This window comes from Vanrija pseudolonga, chromosome 3 (assembly GCF_020906515.1).
Source record: "Vanrija pseudolonga chromosome 3, complete sequence".
Classification (NCBI taxonomy): domain Eukaryota; kingdom Fungi; phylum Basidiomycota; class Tremellomycetes; order Trichosporonales; family Trichosporonaceae; genus Vanrija; species Vanrija pseudolonga.
In genome coordinates this window covers 1575984-1595533 of record NC_085851.1, presented here as the reverse complement: position 1 = coordinate 1595533, position 19550 = coordinate 1575984, and the positions used below count along the sequence as shown (strand labels likewise).

The 19550-nt window shown below is 62.5% G+C and overlaps 6 protein-coding genes across 7 annotated transcripts; 3 read left to right on the top strand and 3 right to left on the bottom strand.

Moving 5' to 3' along the window:
• Nucleotides 1-921: 921 nt before the first annotated feature.
• On the top strand, nt 922-2065 carry LOC62_03G004186 (uncharacterized protein; the record flags this gene model as incomplete). Its single annotated transcript, XM_062770710.1, has 2 exons — nt 922-984; nt 1343-2065. 2 exons carry the CDS (start codon nt 922-924, stop codon nt 2063-2065), a joined length of 786 nt encoding a protein of 261 aa, XP_062626694.1.
• A 990-nt stretch (nt 2066-3055) lies between these two features.
• Ptprb_1 (Receptor-type tyrosine-protein phosphatase beta) lies at nt 3056-9491 on the bottom strand. 2 transcript variants are annotated; one of them, XM_062770708.1, is made up of 10 exons: nt 9087-9491; nt 7718-9038; nt 6923-7679; nt 6091-6870; nt 5854-6047; nt 5020-5196; nt 4165-4968; nt 3896-4125; nt 3491-3857; nt 3056-3453 (listed from the first exon to the last, which is right to left on the bottom strand). In XM_062770708.1, the coding sequence occupies exons 2-10, from the start codon at nt 9033-9035 to the stop codon at nt 3128-3130; spliced, it is 4953 nt and encodes a 1650-aa protein (XP_062626692.1). In that variant the 5' UTR covers nt 9036-9038; nt 9087-9491; the 3' UTR covers nt 3056-3127. The 2 variants fall into 2 exon arrangements, with proteins under 2 accessions (XP_062626692.1, XP_062626693.1); XM_062770709.1 differs by having other exon boundaries at nt 7718-9491.
• A 2493-nt stretch (nt 9492-11984) lies between these two features.
• Nucleotides 11985-13208, top strand: LOC62_03G004184 (uncharacterized protein). Its single transcript, XM_062770707.1, has 3 exons — nt 11985-12366; nt 12453-12610; nt 12670-13208. The coding sequence occupies exons 1-3, from the start codon at nt 12222-12224 to the stop codon at nt 12922-12924; spliced, it is 558 nt and encodes a 185-aa protein (XP_062626691.1). The 5' UTR covers nt 11985-12221; the 3' UTR covers nt 12925-13208.
• Nucleotides 13209-13964: 756 nt separating this feature from the next.
• On the top strand, nt 13965-16844 carry cyt-4 (Mitochondrial protein cyt-4; the record flags this gene model as incomplete). Its single annotated transcript, XM_062770706.1, has 2 exons — nt 13965-14251; nt 14297-16844. The coding sequence occupies 2 exons, from the start codon at nt 13965-13967 to the stop codon at nt 16842-16844; spliced, it is 2835 nt and encodes a 944-aa protein (XP_062626690.1).
• Nucleotides 16845-16908: 64 nt separating this feature from the next.
• SF3B4 (Splicing factor 3B subunit 4) lies at nt 16909-18084 on the bottom strand. The gene is made up of 5 exons (XM_062770705.1): nt 17936-18084; nt 17850-17899; nt 17795-17811; nt 17473-17747; nt 16909-17419 (listed from the first exon to the last, which is right to left on the bottom strand). Exons 1-5 carry the CDS (start codon nt 17984-17986, stop codon nt 16919-16921), a joined length of 894 nt encoding a protein of 297 aa, XP_062626689.1. The 5' UTR covers nt 17987-18084; the 3' UTR covers nt 16909-16918.
• A 133-nt stretch (nt 18085-18217) lies between these two features.
• Nucleotides 18218-19466, bottom strand: LOC62_03G004181 (uncharacterized protein). The gene is made up of 5 exons (XM_062770704.1): nt 19256-19466; nt 19167-19219; nt 19039-19120; nt 18523-19002; nt 18218-18478 (listed from the first exon to the last, which is right to left on the bottom strand). Exons 1-5 carry the CDS (start codon nt 19457-19459, stop codon nt 18239-18241), a joined length of 1059 nt encoding a protein of 352 aa, XP_062626688.1. The 5' UTR covers nt 19460-19466; the 3' UTR covers nt 18218-18238.
• Nucleotides 19467-19550: the final 84 nt, after the last annotated feature.

The following is a 19550-nucleotide window of genomic DNA, read 5'->3' as shown; positions in this document are numbered from 1 at the left end:
GGTGGCCGAAACGGATTTAGACTCCTCTGCTGCCGTGGCGCCTTGGCGGCACCGAAGCTTGAACGCAGGCAGGCTGGGCACAGCGATCACGGGCCTGCATGCGTGCGTGCGTGCACTGTAAGGCCGACGTCCCCTTGCGCCGTGTCAGAGTGGCCTCGGCGTGCATCTGGACGGCTCGAGAATCTCTCGGCGCAGCGACGTGGTGCACAGTGACGGCGTGGGCGAAACGGCAGCGCGGCAAGGTTGTAACAGCAGAAGCAGCAGGAGGAGAGGAAGAGGGGAAGCGTCGGCACACCAGCGGCAACATGCAGTCTCAGTTCTGAGCTTAACATCCATCGTCACCGGCACCAGGCCCAAGGGACAGATGGGCGCTGGCATTGGCTCCAGACCAGCAGGCAGGCAGGCCATGGCGACTGAAATAATCTTAGTTTGCTACGCGAGAGACGACCAGCGTCCCGACGTAACGACGACGGCGGGCGGCGGGCGCTTTTACCTCGTAAACGCCCCGAATCATCAAAGGTCCTAGAGTAAAAGCCAAGCGGACCCTTGCCAGACTCGCCCGAGACGTTTCACGCCTAGACAGAGGTCAATCGCGCCGGCGGGCGCGGCGGGCCAACCAGCCAGCCAACCAACCAGCGAGCCAGGCATTCCTCGTCGTCCTCGTTTGTCGCCTTGCTTCCCCTCCTTCCCCCCTTCCCCCCCACCAATCCCTTAAACCCCTCCTGCCAGTTGCATCATCCCCCCCTCTCCCTCCCCTTCACCTTCCTCCTGCCTCTCTGGGCAGCAATCATCTTTCTTGGACTCACAGCCAGCCAGCCAGAGCTCTCTTCACTCTCAACGCGCCTCCCCCATATAACCCGCCCACTGAAATTTCCCCATCTTCCTTTCTCCCAACCCACCCACCCACACAAATCACACACAATGCGCGCCGGTCTCCTCCTCGCTGTTGCTGCCCCTCTCGCCCTCGCGGCCTCCACCCCCCTTGTGAGTACCCCCACCGCCGCCACTACCACGGCCCATCCCGTCCCCACACGCTAACCACCATCACAGGAGAAGCGCCAGGGCGGTTGCGGCGCTGCCTGCTTCGGCCTCGCCGACTGCCACGCCAAGGCTGACTGTATCTGGAACGCCTGCGACGTGAGTTCATCCTTCCTCTTGCACTCTTGTGTGCCCCCGCGGCACGCACACCCGCCGCCGTCGCACATTCGGTCGCCTAGACGGTGCGAGGCACGTTCATCATGACCTCATCTCGGAGGCTTTTCGCCGCCGATCCGCGCCCGTCCCGATTGTCAAAGCGGACCTCCCCACCACCCTTCTGTGACCCGTGCTGACCATCTCTTAGGGCGCTGAGTGGGAGGCTGCCCTCCGCCAGGCCGGCTGCTCGGCCTCGGACGGCTCCAACGGCACTGGTGCCGGTGTCGGTGGCGCTGCTGGCGCTTCCTCCTCCGCTGGCGGTGCCGGCGCCGGCGCCGGTGGTGCTGCTGCTTCCACCTCCGCTGGTGGTGCCGGCGGTGCCGGTGCCGGCGGTGCTGCTGGTGCCGCCTCGACCACCTCGGCTGGCGCTGCTGGCGCTTCGGACGGTGCTGCCGGTGCCGGCGGCGCCGCTGCCTCTGGTGCCTCGGGCGCTGCCGGTGCTGGTGGCGCCGCTGCCTCTGGTGCCTCGGGCGCTGCCGCCTCTGGTGCCTCTGGTGCCGCTGGCGCTGCCTCTGGTGCCGAGTCCGCCGGTGGCGCCGCTGCCTCTGGTGCCTCGGGCGCTGCCGCCTCTGGTGCCTCTGGTGCCGCCGCCGCTGGCTCTGCCGCCGAGTCTGGTGCCTCGGGCGCCGCTGCCTCGGCCACCTCGGCTGGCTCTGCCGCTGTCGGTGCCATCACCTCGGCTGGTGCCGCCGCCGCCTCGGGCGCCTCGTCGCTTGTCTCCAACGTTGCCTCCGGCGTTGCCTCGCACACCTCTTCGCTCGCTGCCTCGCCCTCGGCCTCCAAGCCTTCGGCCGCCGGTGTCCGCTACGCCCCCGCCTCAGCGTTCCTCGGCCTCGCCGTCGCCGCCGGTGCCGCCTTCCTCGCCCTCTAAATGGATTTCTCGACAACGACCACGCCTGTCGGACCTCCTCTTATTAATTGGCGATAAACACAATCCACGCCCCGGCCCTCTACTCCCCTAATACGCAGCAGTCGGCTTGACGATACACGTTTCATGTATACACACCTTCTTCGTAGTGACGTGATGAGCTCGTTACATGCAATGTCATGGTTAGAGAGTGCTAGGTGGCGCTGGGTGCGACGGAGGTAGCGAGCGAAATGACATGACATCCGCAGTAGGCTGGGCGCGTCTCGGCGCGTCTTGGCAGCGCGCGCCGCGCCGGATGCAGGCTAAAGAGGGCAAGTCGCGCTTGGTACGAGTTGCGCGACCGAGCGTGCAGATGGCGTCGGCGTGCGCGACGTCGGCGTCGGTACGCCGCGGTGTACATCTACGAGCAGCGTCTGTGCGGTGGTACGCTACGCTACGCTACGCTACGCTACGCTACGCCAGGAGCTGAGCCAGACCAGTGGGTTGTGCACGGGCGGGGGAAGAAGCGCGCGGTGGCCAGCCGGCGCGTCCGACCCCCCCCCCCCCCACCGCCGCCTCTTTTCGCCCACTCATGCCCACACTCCCGACGCGATTTCGCACCCCGGCCGACCGACGCGACGCGACGGGACGTGCATGCGCGAGTACCTGCAGCCTTTGAAGCCAACCTTGATTCATCCAAGGGGTCGTCGACAAACGCGTCCGTGGCTGTCTGTCTCAGGAATGAGTGAATTTAAACGCGACGACGCCACGACGCGACGCGCTACCCGTCCATCCCTACCCCCTGTCCTGGACATCCCTGCACCCCTGTCCTGGATCTGGCCTTGCTGCATCAGGTTGGCCCGGTCGGTTCCCGACGCGACCGACTCGAGGATGAGAATAGACGCGGCGTTGGCGTTGCTGCTCGGCGCTGCGCTCTCCGCGCTACTCGGATCAGTTTCGCCGGCACCTGAACTATTACTGTTGCATGCGAACAATGCGCGATCGCCAGCTGGGCCACAAACGCCGGACACTGCCCCACGGAGTACAAACGCCGGCCCACCCACACCTCGTCTCCGCTTCCTACGCCTACGATTTGACGCGCTTGGCGTCGCGCGCGAGCGCGACATTCACGGCGCCCAGCGTCGGCGCCATTGCACTGCGCACGCGCTCGGGGTCAAACCGCTCCGTCATGGCCACATTGACAATCGCGTTGACCTTGCCCTCGGTGCCCTTGAGGTATTTGATCATCTTTTGCGCACGCTTCTCACGCTCGGCGGGCGACGTGCCGCCTGCCGCGGCGCCGAGCGAGCCGGGCGGCGGAGGGAGAATGGCGGCCCAGTACTGTCGAAGGAACTCGGTGGCTGCAATGTGGCATGAGCGCATCTGCTCGAGAATGCGCGCGGGGATCGGGGCTGCGCGTCAGTTGAGGTGATCGAGCCTTCAACTCACCATATACCTCCTCCTCCTTGTTGCTCGCCAAGTGCATATCCCGCACGACCTTCATGGCCAGCGCCTGCGCCTCGCGCTGGAAGTTGAACTGGTCGTACAGGGGCCTGAGCTCCTCCGGCGGCGGCCCACCGGTGGTGGGGCCATGCGACGGGTTGGGCAGGCTGACCTCGCCAAAGTTGACGTCCCACTTTTGCACGCGCGCGACTTCGGCGTCTGCGAGGTCGCGCAGCTGGTCGTCGGTCTTGCCGAGCAAAATCCCGTTCGAGGCGTCCTTCTCTGCCTCCTTGTCCGCATCAGCGACCTCGAGGGCGATCTGCGCAGGTGCAGCAGGCGCCATCAGGTCGGTGTACTCGATCTCATCATAAATCTGTTGCTGTCAGCGGGTTACCTGCGTCTTGTACCCACCGTGTTGTCCACCATGGGCAGCCCGTTAGTCGACACAGTCCCCTTGCCCGCACGCAGCAGCTTCTCCGAGTGGTCGTTGAAGCGGCGGATGAGCGGCAGCGACGTCCGCTCGCGGCCAGCCTGCATCGTGACGTCGCGCACAGTGGACGCGTCGCCGTGGTCCTCCTCCGTCGCCTGGAGATCCAGGAAACGATCCACATCATCCGGCAGCTCCTTTCGCGGTGTCGGGTCTGCCACCGTCAGCTCTGTTCCGCCGCTCTCAAACCCACCCCAGTCCGGGTCCTCGAGGTACAAGTCAAAGATGTCGTCCTTTTTCCGGGTGCCCTCGTCGGCGGCCGTTTTGCGCTCCGACGCACGGTGCTGCTCCCACAGCCTTGAGCTAAAGTACCTCGCCCAGAACTCGGTGTCCAATATCCGCGGGACATGCTTGGCATACGCGTCCTGCACCACGGGGAACTCTTCAAAGATCTCGCGGATGAGCTCCTTTGTCAGGTTGAAGGTGACTGGTCCGCTCTCGACCTTCTTGATGCCCCGTCCTGTACCGCCCTGTATCTTCTTGGGATCCTTGGGCGCAGACACGAAGCGGTCGTCGAGGAGGCGCGACGGCCGTCCGGGGCGCTGGCTCTCGGCGAGCTCCTCGGCGCGGAGGATGGCCTCGCGGCCCTCCCAGAACTCCTCTTCCGAGATCAGCTTGCCGATCACGAGCTGGCGGTGCAGATGCGACAGCGTAGAGTTCTTCTTCAGCAGGCTCTTGCGCAGGTCGTACGTGCGGGACTTGGCCTCGGGGTCGAGCGCGTCCGCCTTGCGCTTGCCCTTTGCGACCGAGCTCGGCGTGCCCGGCGTCGACGCGGCGGGCGTGGCGGCCACCGAGGCGGGGACGGACACGGCCGGCGACCCCGACGAGCCGGCTCGGTTGGCCGACACGAACGGGATGAGCAGGTCCTGCACCGCCTGCCGGTCGGCAATCTTGTTCGCAGAGGTAAAGGTGAAGAGCAGGCCACCGACGGGAACGTCCTCCTTGAACACGAGCTTGAGGGACACGCGCGGTGAGTCCATCTTGGTCGCTGACATAACTGGTGTGTGCGTGAGCGGCGTCGGTGCCGGCAGCGGCAACAATAACGCACCCATAACTCGGTTCAAAGCCTGACTCTGCCGGTCCATTGCGCCCGCCGTTGTCGGCACCCATGCAATGTGCGTCGCCGTGACGGACAGCGTGCCAGGCACCTTTTTGAAGATGGCCTCAAAGCGCCGTGTCCCGCTTGTTGTCGCCGCCGCCATGACTGGTGGAGAGTGGAGAGACACTGCAAACAATAACAAGTCGAAGTGGGTGGTGGATCGAGTTCAGAATCCAGTCACTTTGACGGGAGCAAATGTGCGTCATCGACATGTGGCGGTGGAGGCTCTCTCATCTCGTCCCAGTCGTGGCGGTGGCGGCCAGACCTCGCACACCGCCGCCCAATCACAGTCGCAACTTGCAAGCCATGACATGTGCATGACTCTCTACTAGGATATGGTAGTAATGCGACACAGCGATGCAAATGCTTCAATCGATGTCTGTGTTCCGCCCTCGACATCTCTCCTCCGACTCGTCTCCCAGTGCAGGCCTCACGACGGCGGAGCCATGAAACCGGCGCTTCTGCCCGCTGTTACAACTCGTGGTACGGCAGGTACGCCTGCACCGTCCCCTGTCGAGCCGTTGCTTGTCGCGCGTCGTTTCTTGAAGCTGAGCCGCTTTGATAAATTGGCTGCTCCCTCGCCAAGGCGAAGACTGTCGACGGAAAACAAGCCAGCTCCATGAAGATCCCCGGACGCTTGCAGTTCCGTCTCGCTGGGCTTGCGCTTGACGTGGCTGTCGTCGTCGGTGCTTGCAATGCTTGTCGCCCCCGTGCTCGGGTTTCGATGAGCCAGGTTCGACGAATCTGACGAAGATGATCGTTGAGCCTCTTCGTCCAGCATACAGAGGTAGAACGCAATAACAGCGCGGTGGACAAAAATGAACTGGCGCAAGCTTTGCACCAGACTCATCCTCTGCACGCGCATTGCACGCAGAACATCCATGATCGGCTCAGCCATGTTGCCGAGTGGCCGTGTCACCTGGTGCGGGACATGGCTCGACGTTACCGGCAGTGGAGCATCCAGATCGGCTAGGGCACTGCAGGAAGGGTTAGCTGGGCACCAGAATATATATTACTCACGCATCTATCGCGGGGGGCTGGTGCAGCTTGAAGTCTGTCGGTTCGTCGACAAGGGCCTCTGCCAGCTTCGTGAGAGAGTGGTGCTGATGGTCCGACTCCTTTGCGTCCACTTCCATCGCTTCGGTCAATGGTGCTGCTCCGCCGGCCGGAGAGAGGACCATTGCGGGCTTGCCTTCGAGGATGCCTGGTGACAAGAATTGCGCGGCCTTGCCGTCGGCGGCAGTCGAGGGAGGCGTCTTCTTCTGCAGCGCCGCTGAACCCTCCGATGACACAGAATGATGTGTCTTGCGGTACTCTCGGCGAAGACCGTCTGCCACAGCGTCGACCAGAATGTAGCTGCCCGTTCGACCGACACCGGCCGAGCAATGAACAAGAACCGGCGGGTAGGCACACCGATCCGTGGCGTCGGCAAAAGACGACTGCTCGCAGACGGCCTTGTCAACATCCCGCATGAGATGCAACAACACTTCGGGCGAGTCGGGAACGTCCCAGTCGGGCCATTCCACACATTGGATTTGCGTAATCGTCCTCGGGGCCTGGTCCTTCTGGCCATCGTGCCAGAGTTTGAATGTGCGCTTAATGTTCGGTAACACCTCACTCGTCGGGTTCGTCGGGTTTGCAGCACCGTGTCGGGGCACTTCAAAGTTGAACCCTGTGGGCGCTTGGACATTGTCATCGCCACCTGTCTCCGAGACCATTTGCAAGTTGAGGTCACCATACTTTTGAGTTCCCCAATACTTGCCGCACTTGAGGAGGCCAGCTTCGTATTGCTTGGTGAGCCTGGAAGAAAATGAGTCAGTGCGGTGCTAGGGCTGGCGATCGGTACACTTACATCACGATGACGTGGACATGCTGCTCCCACACAAGGGTCCAAAAGTCTCGGTACGTCGTATCCAGAGGTCCTTGGGTGGCAATGTATCGTCTCGTAGTGCCTGGTGGCTGCACAAACGACGCATTGATGTAGTCCGAATCGTCATCACCTGGGGTGCCAAGGCGGACGCGCGAAAAGTCATATGGCCAGATATTCTTGTACCGATTCTTCGTACCGCGCTCCACTCCAGCTGAAATGGAGAATGGAAAGTACGGCTGGGAAGCGTTTTCGTTGCAGATGACGGTGGGGTCGGAGTTTGCGGATTCGCTGCCAAGCTGGGTCACAGTTGTGCAGTCCTGGGACAAGATGTCCATTACTGATTGAAGGCGTTGCTGCTCGCTGCGCTCGATTTCGTAGAATTGCCTCGCAAGGAGCTCGCTGCTCTCAGAATCAGACAGCAGGACCAAGTCCCGGAGGAACTTTGGGAGCTCATTGGCCCGCTTCTGGACGTCCTCTGCCAATGCCAATGGGATTCGCTCGGTAATCCCACCGTGAGCAAGTTCCAGGTTTTGACGAATGTTATCAAAGAATGGATTTGCTGGCTGCAGTCGAACTCGGCCCGAGTCTGCGCTGCGGGGCGTAGAACCCCGCTGGCTATGCGAGGCTTCTGATGGAGGCGCAAGGAGGTTGAAGGGGTCACCTCGGGCCGTCGACCCCGCTGTTGCAGGAAAAGTACCATGTGTTCCTCTTGACGGTCGAGCGCTCCCCGTTGTCGAGCCTAGAATGTCAGTGGTGCGCCACAAAGGAGGAACGTACCTCGCTGGAAGGCAAGCTTGGACAGCTTGGCCACATCGAGCACGTCTCCGCTGTGGTTGAAACCGACAGAGTGCGGCCTAGAGTCGGCGTCGTCGGCCAGAGCAGCATCATCTTCAGAGACGAGCGCGATATCACCATCCGACAAAATGGCGGCATGTCCGCCACGTACAAACCAAAGGTGTCCGGTATACCCTTCCCGATCAAACTTGGCGGCGAGGCCCTGAAGTACACTGCCATCCGGTACCACAGTGCTGTCCGAGTCGACGAAAATGATGTCAGACATGCCACGCCACTCGCAGAAGCACTCTCTGGACGCCCGGGTCGCCAGCATTTGTCCGATTTTGCTGAGGCTGAATGCGGGTCGTCGGAGTAGCGTAGAGGGGATCGAAAGCGAGTGTGCTGTGGGTAAATGCGATGCCTGGTACGATGACGGTGGTCGTAGGTCGAGGACGAGAGTTGTGCTCTTGGCGATGAGTTTGGACACGGCCTGACTGGCGAGGGGCTGCACCTTGGATACTGAGGGTGCAGGAACGCTGCTGTTCGTGGCTCTAAACTGCAGTGGCAAGGAAGGTCCTCCCAGCTGAGGAAGCGACGCCCGCCTTTCTGCCAGTGATGACGAGAATGCCAGGGGACTCCGCGCTGATGGCAGAGCACCTCCTGCAATCCGATTGCTGAAAGCATCTAGCGAAGATGGCCCACAAATGGGACCACTTGGAACCGTGGCGGACCTCGTCGGTGTTTGAGGGGCAGGGCTCTTCGCTGGCGGTACCGCCTGCTCGCTCAGGTTATTTGCCGACCAACTGTTACCAAGGTTGAGCTGCTCGAATGGATATCCGAGATTCGACGTGCTCCGAGGCCCCATTGCCGGTCCGTTGAGGGATGGCGTTGGTGCCCCCGAGGTAGCCGCAAGCATGGCCCAGGGCGATTGAGGTGCAAAGCCTGGTGACTGTGCCTCAGACAAGGACAGTCCTGCGGGCGGTCTTTGGCGCTTGAGCGGTGTTGTCGACGAGGGAAAGGGGGATGAGCGGTCCGCTGGTACTGGCGAGCTAGTAGGAGATGGTGATAAGATTGGAGGGATTGGGGTGCGAGGCTCCGTTGCTGATGGAAAGTGTGGGAGCGTTCCAGGCGGCAAGCCTCGTCGCCGTGGTGTAGGTGAGACGGAACCCGACGGTGATGTTACAGACGTCGATGATGTTGAAGCCTGAGCAGAGGCGGTATCCGACCCGGGTGGAGAGGAGCCTTTTGTAACAGCGTCGAGTGCAAAGGCGGAGTGAGCAGATGTGCTACCCATTGGATCGTCGTCGATTGTACTTGTCATGATCTGCGACGTGACGTAGGTCAATGGGATAGACGGGTTTGGTGAAGGTACAGGTTATCGGAAAGTGGGCCCGGTTAGAGTGAAGACATGTTCGAAGGGGGCGAACAGGCTGTACTATTAGGAGGGGGAAGGCGCAGTTGCGCAAAGTCCAATGCGCTGACAGCTAAATGTGAGCAAGGTGGTGGTGGTGGTGGTGGTACAGTCCTAGCCGTCGGTATGAGCGAGTCGAGGAGGGGCACGGGTGGAGTGCAGTGTGTGTGTGTGTGTGCAATGTAATAGTCGCCCGTGTCCCGAGTCGCGTGCGCGCGAGCCGCAGTGGTCGATGACTAGATTGTAGTAGTGATGAGCAGGAAGGGTGGCGAGGCGGCGGCGGCGGCGGGCGATGCGAGTTACAATGATTGGGATACGGTAAAGAGTCGTGGGTATTGTGACGATGATGATGATGATGATGATGATGATGATGTTGGAGTGGAAGTGTGGAGGAAGACGAGGATCGAGACGGATGAGTCAGAGTTGGTGGTAGTGGTGGTGGTGGTGTACAGTGGTGTACAGTGTGTGTGGTGGTGGATGGTGGACTCGATGATGCTGCTACTTGCTTGCTGATGAATGTGTGCATATCGTATGTCTGTGCTTGCCCAACTTGATTCATTGCTTGCCCCCTATTTGCCCAGCGGCCCATCAACCATTTAGGCATCTCCATGTTCAAATACCTATGTAGTTAAGGGGGACCCAGTCAAAAAACCCTTACTACTTTCCAACCACCCCGCGGCTACAACCCAACCTTGATTCATTCCCGGCCCCTGTAGGACGAACGGCCCCCCTCCCTCCCTCCTCGACGCATTCGTCAGTCACACACACTTACACTGCACACACACTCGCCGACGTGCTTGCGTCTGCCTTTGGCCGTTCCCTGCTCCATCGGCCCATAGCTAGCAAGTCGTGTGGAATGACAAATGCCACCGGTGTGGACGCTTTGGGGGTAAAGGGTTTCTGCGCGGTCGTGGGTCGTGGGCATTGGCGTGGGCATCATCAGCCGCCGCGGCGCGTGCCAATGTGTCGCTTGCCTCGGTGGCTAGGTGGCTCCAAGGGAAATGCTAGCCATTTTCCTCGCCACACACAAGTCTCAAGGATAGTGGTGGCTGCCTCTCTCTCTGTCTGGCCAGGAGATCTCTGGTCCCTACGGCTTGGTCCAAGTGCGGCTGCCCCAGGTCCGCCACCATCACGAGTCGCCGTTGACGGCGCCGCCGCCGCCATCATCTCCTTGGCCGAAGGCAGCAGCAGGTCATGTTAACTGCCTGCCTGCCTGCGAGCTGCGAGAGAAAAAAAATGAGAGCAGGTCGTCTTCCTTTGGGTCGCAGCGGGGCTGTCTGTGTCCCTGAGGCATCTGACGTTGCAGTCGTTGCTGGTGACGCGCCCGGCCACTCGACTCTTGAGTCACCCATCACCCCACAGACTGGGAGGCCTATGACGCAATGGCGCTCAACCCTAACCCTGATGACGACATGGAATTTTCGAGCAGCCAGGCGGCGCAGACACTGGCTCAAAGAAAGGGGCGTGAATGGCAAAAACGCCACCAAAAGGAGCCAGGCCTGGGCCACGACATGCACGACACACACTGGCTGGTGGGCTGGTGCGCTATGGGGGACGGCTATAAAAGAAACCGCGGGCAGAGGCGATTTTAAAACATCCCGTCATTTTAGCAGGGAAGTGGTCGGTTCCTGAGGAGGAGCGGAGGTATAAATAGGCGTGCCACGTGAGCCAGTAGCCTAAATGGCCAACTCGGCCTAATAGACTCGGCTGCCTAATCGTAATGTTTAATAATAGGAAAAGCCTCGACGTGGCCATTAAAACTAACTAGATTGCCTTAACTTTGACGGTACCCGACTCAGGGGGAGAGGAGGGGCCAACCCGGCAGAGACACCAACTCAACCCAGATCCTAGCGCCGATGCAAGGGGGCCGGGGGGGGGGGGGGGAGGAGGAGGGCAGAGGAGCAAAAGCAGCAGCGGCCACCTACATGCATGCACCAAGACCTCCCAAGCCTTGGTACGGTACCGCACAAGCCTGAGAAACATGCAACTTTTGCATGCCCGCATGCCCGCCTCCCTCGACGCTCCCTCAGGCAACGACGAGCTATGCGGCGGCAGCTACCAGCTACCACGTTTCAAGCAGCCGTCTCCCTCGTGGCTCTGGTGCCCATCAACACTCCCGCCTGTTCCTCGACCCTGCCGCTGCCCTCGTCGCCCACTCGGCATAGCGACCAAAGGGGAAGCACCCAGGGTCAATGGTTTCGGCACGCCTCTTTGATCTCCGGCGCAATGTACGTCCCACGGCCATCAAAGTTGGCACGGCGGGACGCCAACGGGTAGTGACCCAGCACGATGGGCGGCCCTGTCGCAGCAGCAGCAGCGACAAGCGGCAAGAGCAACAACTGCACAACGACTGCGCCGCCGCTCCCACCGCTCGCTCCCCATCGCCCGTGCCGTACAGCCGTCGACGTGCCTAAAGCTACCCTCGAGGCTAGTCGACAAGACGGCGCAAGCCCGGAGGCTGGCCACCTTGACAATCAGGAACTGGGTTTCGGCTTGCGCGCGCTCAAAGACCTTGCTTGTCTGCTCGCCGACGAGCCAAGCCCTTGGCCTACAGCGGCAGTGGCAAGGTCGCAGCACTACGTGGCCGTGCCGTGGTCGTTGCCCAGCCTGGGCGCGTGCCCGCCTCTGCGCCCAGCCAGCCGTGACAATGAACTGATCGAACGCAACGCCTGTACGCCGGCTGCTTGGTGCATTCCGGTCCTGGCATCCTGGTGTATCGGCCTCGTCGCTCCCCTGGAAACAGCACCCCGTCTCAATGGCTTTGCCTGAGACCGGGGAACGACGCCTATCCCGCAATGATGCGAGCAACGAGTATTCTTTTGAACATATCCTTCTCGTTTCTGGTCGACGTCGCTGGCGTGTGTATATAGATCAAGATCGGCAGCAGCAACAGGCGTCGGTCGCGCTCGGTTCTCGCATCGTCCTTATCAGCCACCCGCTCCGCCCCTCGGCCTCGTCTCCCTCGACTCGTCCTCACCTTGGAAAAAACGCGCACGACAACTATCCTCGCGCTCGCAGACTTGTTCCCATCACCACTACGTGCGGCACGCAGCAACGACAACCACCACGTCGACTGCAAGTTGTCCTCCTAACACCATGCACCCCCTCACCTTCCTCCTCGGCTTTCTCCTCGCCGCCACCAACGTCCTCGCTATCAGCAACAAGGGGACACCGTGCCAGTCCGCCTGCGGCGACTGGTCTGACGTTGTCAAGTACTGCTACCAGGTGTACACCAACACGCGTGAGTAGGAAGCGTACTTTGGACGCGTGGACGCGGGCCTCGCGACCGTGCCCACACACGCACACAGAAGCTCACACAAACACCAGCCAATACACGGGGCTACGAGTACTCGAACCAGTTCCTTGGCTGCATCTGCAGTGGCAACAGCTTCAACGGCACGCTGGGCAACGACACGATGGTGCAGTCGTCTAGTGTGTGCCAGTCGTGCACGACAACCCCTCCGCTGATCAAGAAGGATCTGTCGGTAAGTGTTTCCGATCAATCTACCACCGCAGCCACCACATCCACTCACACGCCGCTCAGACCTTCTTGACTCTCTGCGCCATCCAGAAGCAAAACGGCTCGGCGGCCAACGCAACAGAATTCGCTCCCCTCGTCTACGTCACCAACACGGACCCCACCATTTCGGGGGCGGTCAAGTCGGCGGCGGGTGCGACGTCGGGTGCCAGCCACAAGAGTGCTGCGTGGGCGACATCCGCGCCGGCAGTGGGCGCCGCCGCGTTTGGCGCACTTTCCGGCCTCTCGCTCTTGGCAGCTTCCGCACTCTTCGTGCTCTAGACCAGACCAGCCACAGCCACAGGTGGCTCGGCATAGACGACTCGGATTCAACGACAACATAGATGCGAAGTAGAGAGACCGCAAAGCGGCAAGCAGGCAGCGAGGCAGCAGCGGGGCTGGCTGGGATACGCCGCAACCAACCCAACCCACGACGACACCACCAACATCACATCCACCTGTAAAACTTGGCCGCTAGGTCACTCCGTTCACCACCCGCTGGGACCTTGACGGACAGTGTATATTTGTGCAGTATCATATTCATCACCATCAGACATTATGTATAAACCTCATGTGAGCGCGGCCAGTGCACGCACGAGCAGCAAGGTGGCACGGTGCCACCCTAGCTCGTTTCCAGTTTGTCGTCGTTGTCGCTCCCACAAACTGCACCGCATTTGTATCCACGAAACACTTCATTGCACGTCAATTAGGACGCGCCCAGCCCCTTGTGACACGGCGAAACAGGTCATCCCTCGCGACCTCTTAACCCCCGCGACATGTAGCTCTCAGGCTCAGCAGGTTCACGAGGCGTGTTTGAGTGTGGTGCCTAGGCCCGACCTGCCTGCACGACCTGCCACTGCACCGTATACACAAGACCCAGGACGTCGTCTCCAGGCACACCCGTCCGATGGATGCAACCTTGCAACGTCCGACATCCTGAAGCCGAGTGCGACGACAGTGAGCGCCACTGCTGTACCTGCGGTGACTTGTCAAGCCTTGCCTAGCTGGGTGTCTCACTTGACGGAGACAGACCGCTGAGGGCTGAGCTATACTTGGGTACGGTACTGAGAGTGGTTAATACGGTTAATACGTTAATAGGCATGCAAAGGCGGCACATGGCAACCACGCGTTGAACACGCGTATACCACGCTACCACCTCCACCCGAGATGAACTCAACCTCGAATTTCCAGATCGCGGACCTGGGACTTCTGATCAAGTCCATATCTAATCGATACTCGTCACCGACATGCGGCCACGGATACCAGTCCCAAGGGGACTGGCGCGCCTCGTCCCCCGGCGGCCCATATCGACCACCCACCCAATGTTGAGGCGGCAACGAGGGGAAGGCGGCCGAACGAGCTCCGACGACCTCGACGATCTCCCCTCGACGTCGCTGCCAAGCGAGCTGCCCAAGGCCCGCCGCGCTGAGGCCCCGGCAGCAGGAGCAACAACACCCCGCAAAACCGTCAAGTTCTCGTACGACGACGGCGGAGCGACCGCCGAGCGCATGCTCTTCTTCTCCGCCGACGACGTGGTGGGCTCGGCTTCCCTCGCGGAAGGCGAAGCCGCGCCCGGCGTCGAGCCGGGGCGCGTGGTCGAGATCAGGCGGTGGGTAGCAGATCGCACCGAGCTGGCTAGCTAACGCGATCGCAGCGCAGGCATCTCCTCCATCGGCCTGGTACTTGCCCCGATCCTCATGGGCGGGCGCGACCGTCTGCTCCTCCTCCGGCCGAGCGGCGAGATCTGGCCCGTGAGCCGGACCGACGTGCAGTTCTCCATGCCGGCGTCGCTTGTTCCCTCAGCGCTGATCGCAGAGTGCTGGGCGCCGGAGCTGCTCACGCTCTGGGCGAAGGGCGAGGACATCGGCCTCGCGGGCGGGGCCGACGCGCTGCTCGGCGCTGAGCGCACCGCGTCGATGCTGGCCGCGCGTCGGCAGGTCGGCACGCTCCTGCGCAAGGTCCAGCGCGAGACGGAGCGCATGGAGGCGCGGCTTACCGGCGGCTCGCTCAAGTCTGGCCGCGGCGGCGGGATCGAGGCCCTCTGGGAGGCGTTCACGCCCGCCGACGGCGAGAGGCAGGGCTCGGTCACGTCCGCGCAGGCGGCCGAGCACCTCCTCAACGCGGACGGCGGGGAGCGGTACATTGCTGTCCGAGTCAACACTTTGCCCGCGTACGCCGCGCATGTGATCCTCATGCGCCGGCCTGACCTCTTCCTCGCGGACGACAGCGGGATGCTCGAGACCGGCATGTTTCTCGTGCGGTCGCGCAACGCGCGCCGGCGCATCGAGGCCGGGCAGCATGTGGTCGAGACGGACGATGCGGTGCTGCAGCAGTTTGCGGAGAAGGGCGTACCGCTTGTCGCTGCTGCGCGTGAGGGACGGCCGGTAGAGAACCCGCCACAATGGACCGAGGCGGAGCGTGACTTGCTTCACCTGCTCACGCTGAGCCTGTACGAGATCCGCGCGACCCAAGCCTCGCCGGTGCACGCCATCGCCGCAGGCATCGTCAAGGCGTTTGGCATCGCGCCGAACCAGCGCATCGACTCGGGTGTCGTCGCTGGCCTGTTGGCCGACCTCGGCGTACTGCCGCCCACCGACTCGTTGCGGACGAGCATGGTCGCGGAGAGCGTCGAGCGCGCGATCGACAGGAGCGGCATGCGCGCCGACGTCGCGCCTGCTCCGAGTGCCACAGCGCCAGTGGACGCGCTCGATGGGCGCCGCGAGGACGTCACGCACCGTGTGTATGTCATTGACGACCCGACGGCCCTCGAGCTCGACGACGGCATCGCGCTGGAGCGAGTGGGCGACGGGACGTTCTGGGTCCATGTGCACGTTGCCGACCCGACGCGGTTCCTCGACATGGCCCACCCCGACGCCGTGCGCGCCAGCTTCCAGGCCACGTCGCTGTACCTCCCAGAGGGGACAACCCCGCTGCTTCCCCACGAGCTGGGCGATGGCAGCCTGTCCCTCGGCAGCGGCGACGGCCAGGGCTGCATGACCTTCTCGGCGCGTGTCGATGCGGACGGTAACATGCTCGACACGAAGGCGTCGGCAGGCTGGCTCAAGTCTGCCGTCGTGACGACGTACGCGGAAGTCGACGCGCGACTGGGCCATGAGGCGAAGCCGTCGAGTTATCCATTTGGCCGGCGCGACGCGCCACCGACCACACGGCGAAACGACGAGCTCACGGCCGAGGACTTGGATAACCTCGCCACGTTGCGCGACCTAGCTGTTGTGCTGCGCCGCCGGCGTACTGCGTCTGCCGGCCTCGCGTGGGGCGGCAACGCGCCAAACATCAGCTTGCTCAACGCGCCACTACCCGCAGCCAACCTCTTCGACCGCGCCTCTATCCCCGCCTCCCCGCAGACGTTCAACCCCGCACGGCCAGACGACGTGGCGTTCACCTACGCTTTGCCGACCGCCAATCTCTTCACCGACGTGTCCGCGAGCACCACCGTCGCAGAACTCATGATCCTCGCCAACCGCGTCGCGGCAAAGTTCTGCGCCGACCGTAACCTCCCAGTCTTATTCCGCACGACCGCTGCGCCATCCAACACGTCCAACACCCCCGCGTCGCACACGCTGGCCAAGCTCCTCGAAATGCGCGAGGAAGGGAGTTTCCTCAGCGAGCTGGACATTGCGCGCGCAAACCTCGTCTTCCGCGCCAGCGGGGTCAGCACTACGCCAGGGCCGCACTGGGTCATGGGTTTCACCGACAACGACTGGGGTTACGTCCGCGCCACGTCCCCGCTGCGGCGATACGAGGACCTGCTAGTCCACTGGCAGATCAAGGCGGCCCTGGCTGGAGAGCGGGGCCTGGGCGAAGCCGAGGTTACTGCGCTGGCCGATCGCTCCAAGCGCGGCGAGCAGCGAGCCAAGTATGCCGACCGGCACGCAAGCGCCTTCTGGACCGCGGCGCTCCTTGCACAGCGCAGCGCGGGTCCCCGGCCAGCGGGGTACGCATATGGCGCCGACGCCGTCGACGTCGCTGGCCCGCTCAAGGCCGTTGTCGTCGGCACGTCGGGCATCACAGCAACGCAGACGAGGACGCCGGTCCGCGTCCCGGCCCTCGGCCTCGCCCTCACCCTCAACCAGAAGGGGCGGCACCGGGGCTTTGCGCTCGGCGAGGAGGTCGACGTCGTGCTCGACGAGATTGAGCTGTGGCCCGCGCCGCTGATCACCGTTACCCTGGCCAAGCCATAGCCCCACTCCACTTTTGTAGTTTCTCACTTTCATACTCCACCACCCCTCATATGACATCGCATTGCATCACTCTACTAGTTGAAGCCCATGCGCATGGGTGGCGGCGGGGGCGGCGCGCCGGCCGCAGCGTACTGTTGTGGTGGTGGGGGAGGCGCGTACCCGTTCTGTCCGTACTGCTGCTGCTGGGGGTAGGCGCCGTACTGCTGCTGCTGTGGGGGGTATCCAGCGTACCCTCCAGGGGCGGGCGGCGCGCCGATAACGTTGGCAGCCGCGAAGCCTGCCGGCAGAGGAGGCGGCGCAGCGGCGACCGGCGCGGCAGCTACAGGCGGGACGTACGCCGGCTGGCTGAAGCCGCCAAAGCTCTGCTTCTTTGCCTGTGCCGCGAGCAGACGCTCGGCCTGCGTGCCGTGCCGCTCGCCCTTGCCGTCCTTCTTGAACGCGTACTGCACCGACACCTGTTTTCCGCCGAGGAACTGGCCGTTCATGTTCTCGACGGCCATGTCGGCGGCCTCGAACTCGAGGAACGAGACGAAGCCGTAGCCCTTTGATTCGCCAGTGGACGCGTCGCGCGCGATCTGCGGGGGGTGTCAGCTGGCGTCGGAACTCGTCGAGCTGTTGAACTACCCACCTTCGGGTGCTCGGCGATCGCGCCGAATGTGCTAAACGTATCATACAGCGCATTCTCGTCCACCCCAGCATCAATGTTGCCGATGAACAGGTTCGCGCCGACATCGAGCTGCTTCTTGTCGTAGCTCGCCTTGTTGACGCGGATCGGCTTGCCGAACAGCTTGATCTGGTTCATGATCTTGACGGCGTACTCTGCGTCGTCTTCCGCGAGGAACTCGCAGAACCCGAAGCCCTGGTGCGCCATCGAGATGCGGTCCTTGGGGAGGAAGACGTTGGCTGGGGGTGGTCAACATTGCGCTCTGGCGAGGGGAGGAGGTACGTACACACTGGGCCGGCTTGCCTGGGGAGTTAGCAGGTAGAAAAGGATGCCCAACTCACAGCATCAGCTCCCATATCAATGCGTCGGTACACCGCTCGTCGAGGTTTCCCTGCCGTCAGCTAAGAACCCGGAGAGGCAAGCTCACCAAGTACACCGTCGCCTCCTGGTTCCTGTCCTGTTCTGGCTTGCTCTGCATTCTGTCGTCGATCCGGTCGTTCTCGTGTCTCCTGCTACGATTTTAGGCCCAAGGGCAGCCTGTTTTGGTCGATGCGTGGGTTGTCGTGTGGTGGATTGTTGTTGGAAGTTGCTGGTGGAGATCAGTTCGAGTTTATCAGTCGAGGTTCATTGAATCGCGGGATCAAAATTGTTGGTGGTGGCGACAAGTCAAGGAATCACCACGAATGCTCGGTGACCTGCTCAACCACCACCCACACATGCATGCACACGCCTATGTAAACCTGATGAGCAGGTACGTCCACACAAACAGTACAATGACAAGCAGCACCACGCCGATGGTGAGGCACGTCGTGCCGCGGCCCTTGGACGACACCTTGGACAGGGTGCCCTTTGACTCCTTCGTCGTCTCGAGGTTGCGCTCCAGGACGTCCTGCGACGACTCGAGTAGCGCCTTTTCTTCTTCCAGCGAGTTGGCAAAGTGGACCGCGTTGAGCTTGAGCCGGTGCGACATCTGTTTGGTCAGCTACACGATCCGTCGAAACTTAGCCGACTCACGTCCACGAGCTGCCCGCCCAGCTCCTCGTGCAACTGTGCCGAGCCGAGCGTGTTGCTCGCGCCGCCCATCAGCCGCTTGCGCATGCCCTCTGAGTCGAGCGGGTCCTTGTCATTGGCTGTAGACTGCGTCTTGAGCGGCAGGAGGCCAGCCTCGCCGCCCTGCCGGTCCTCCTTCTCCCGCTTGGCAAAGTAGGTCGTCGTGCTGAACGACTTGGACGACGCGGCGCGGTTGAGGGAGGGTGACGGTGCTGGAGGGGCAGGTGCCTTGGGAGCAGTGAAGCTCAAAGACGGCAGCTCGACGCCTGGCGTCACTGGTGCCGACGCCAGCGCGGGCGGGAGCGCGTCGGCCTCGATCTCAGGCAGCGTGGTGGCCACCGCCTCGTCGAGCAGCGCGACGGGTGATGGCGGACCAGTGGGCCGCAGCTGCGTCGGGAGCTCGAGGTATGGCAGCGATGTGGCCGGTGCCGGGGCGCTCGTGCGCTAGACGTCAGCGTGGCAGGGAAAGTGAGGGCATACCTTCGCGGCGCCCTGGACATGGGTCTCAACCTTTGACAGCGTCGCCTCGAGTGAGTTCAGCGATGAGAGGGTGGTCGAGGACCTGGCGGCGCGTCAGCTCAACTCTGGCGAACATCAACTGTACGCACTGCTCATTGCCGCCCTTGAGCGCGCCGAGCAGAGCCCGCGCATAGAGCACCGTCTGGCGGGTCAGCGCATACACAATAATTCTACCCACCTCCCACGTCTTCTGGATCTCGAGCCACGTCACGCCGTCCAGCCCGTCTCGCTGCTGCTCGAGGCGCTGCTTGTCGAGCGAACCGACGAGGCGCGTGAGGTTGACGAGGCCGTGTCGCGTCCCCGCGGCCGCCGATGCCGAGCGGCGTACCGCGGGCGACGGGTCCATCGACAGGAGCGAGAGTGCCGTTACTGGTGCGAGCATGGTTGCGTCGTTGTTGTTGCAATGTCAAGTGGTCGACCTCCACGCACCAAATACACCTGCCTGTCGCATGACGCGGCCACTGTTTAACCCC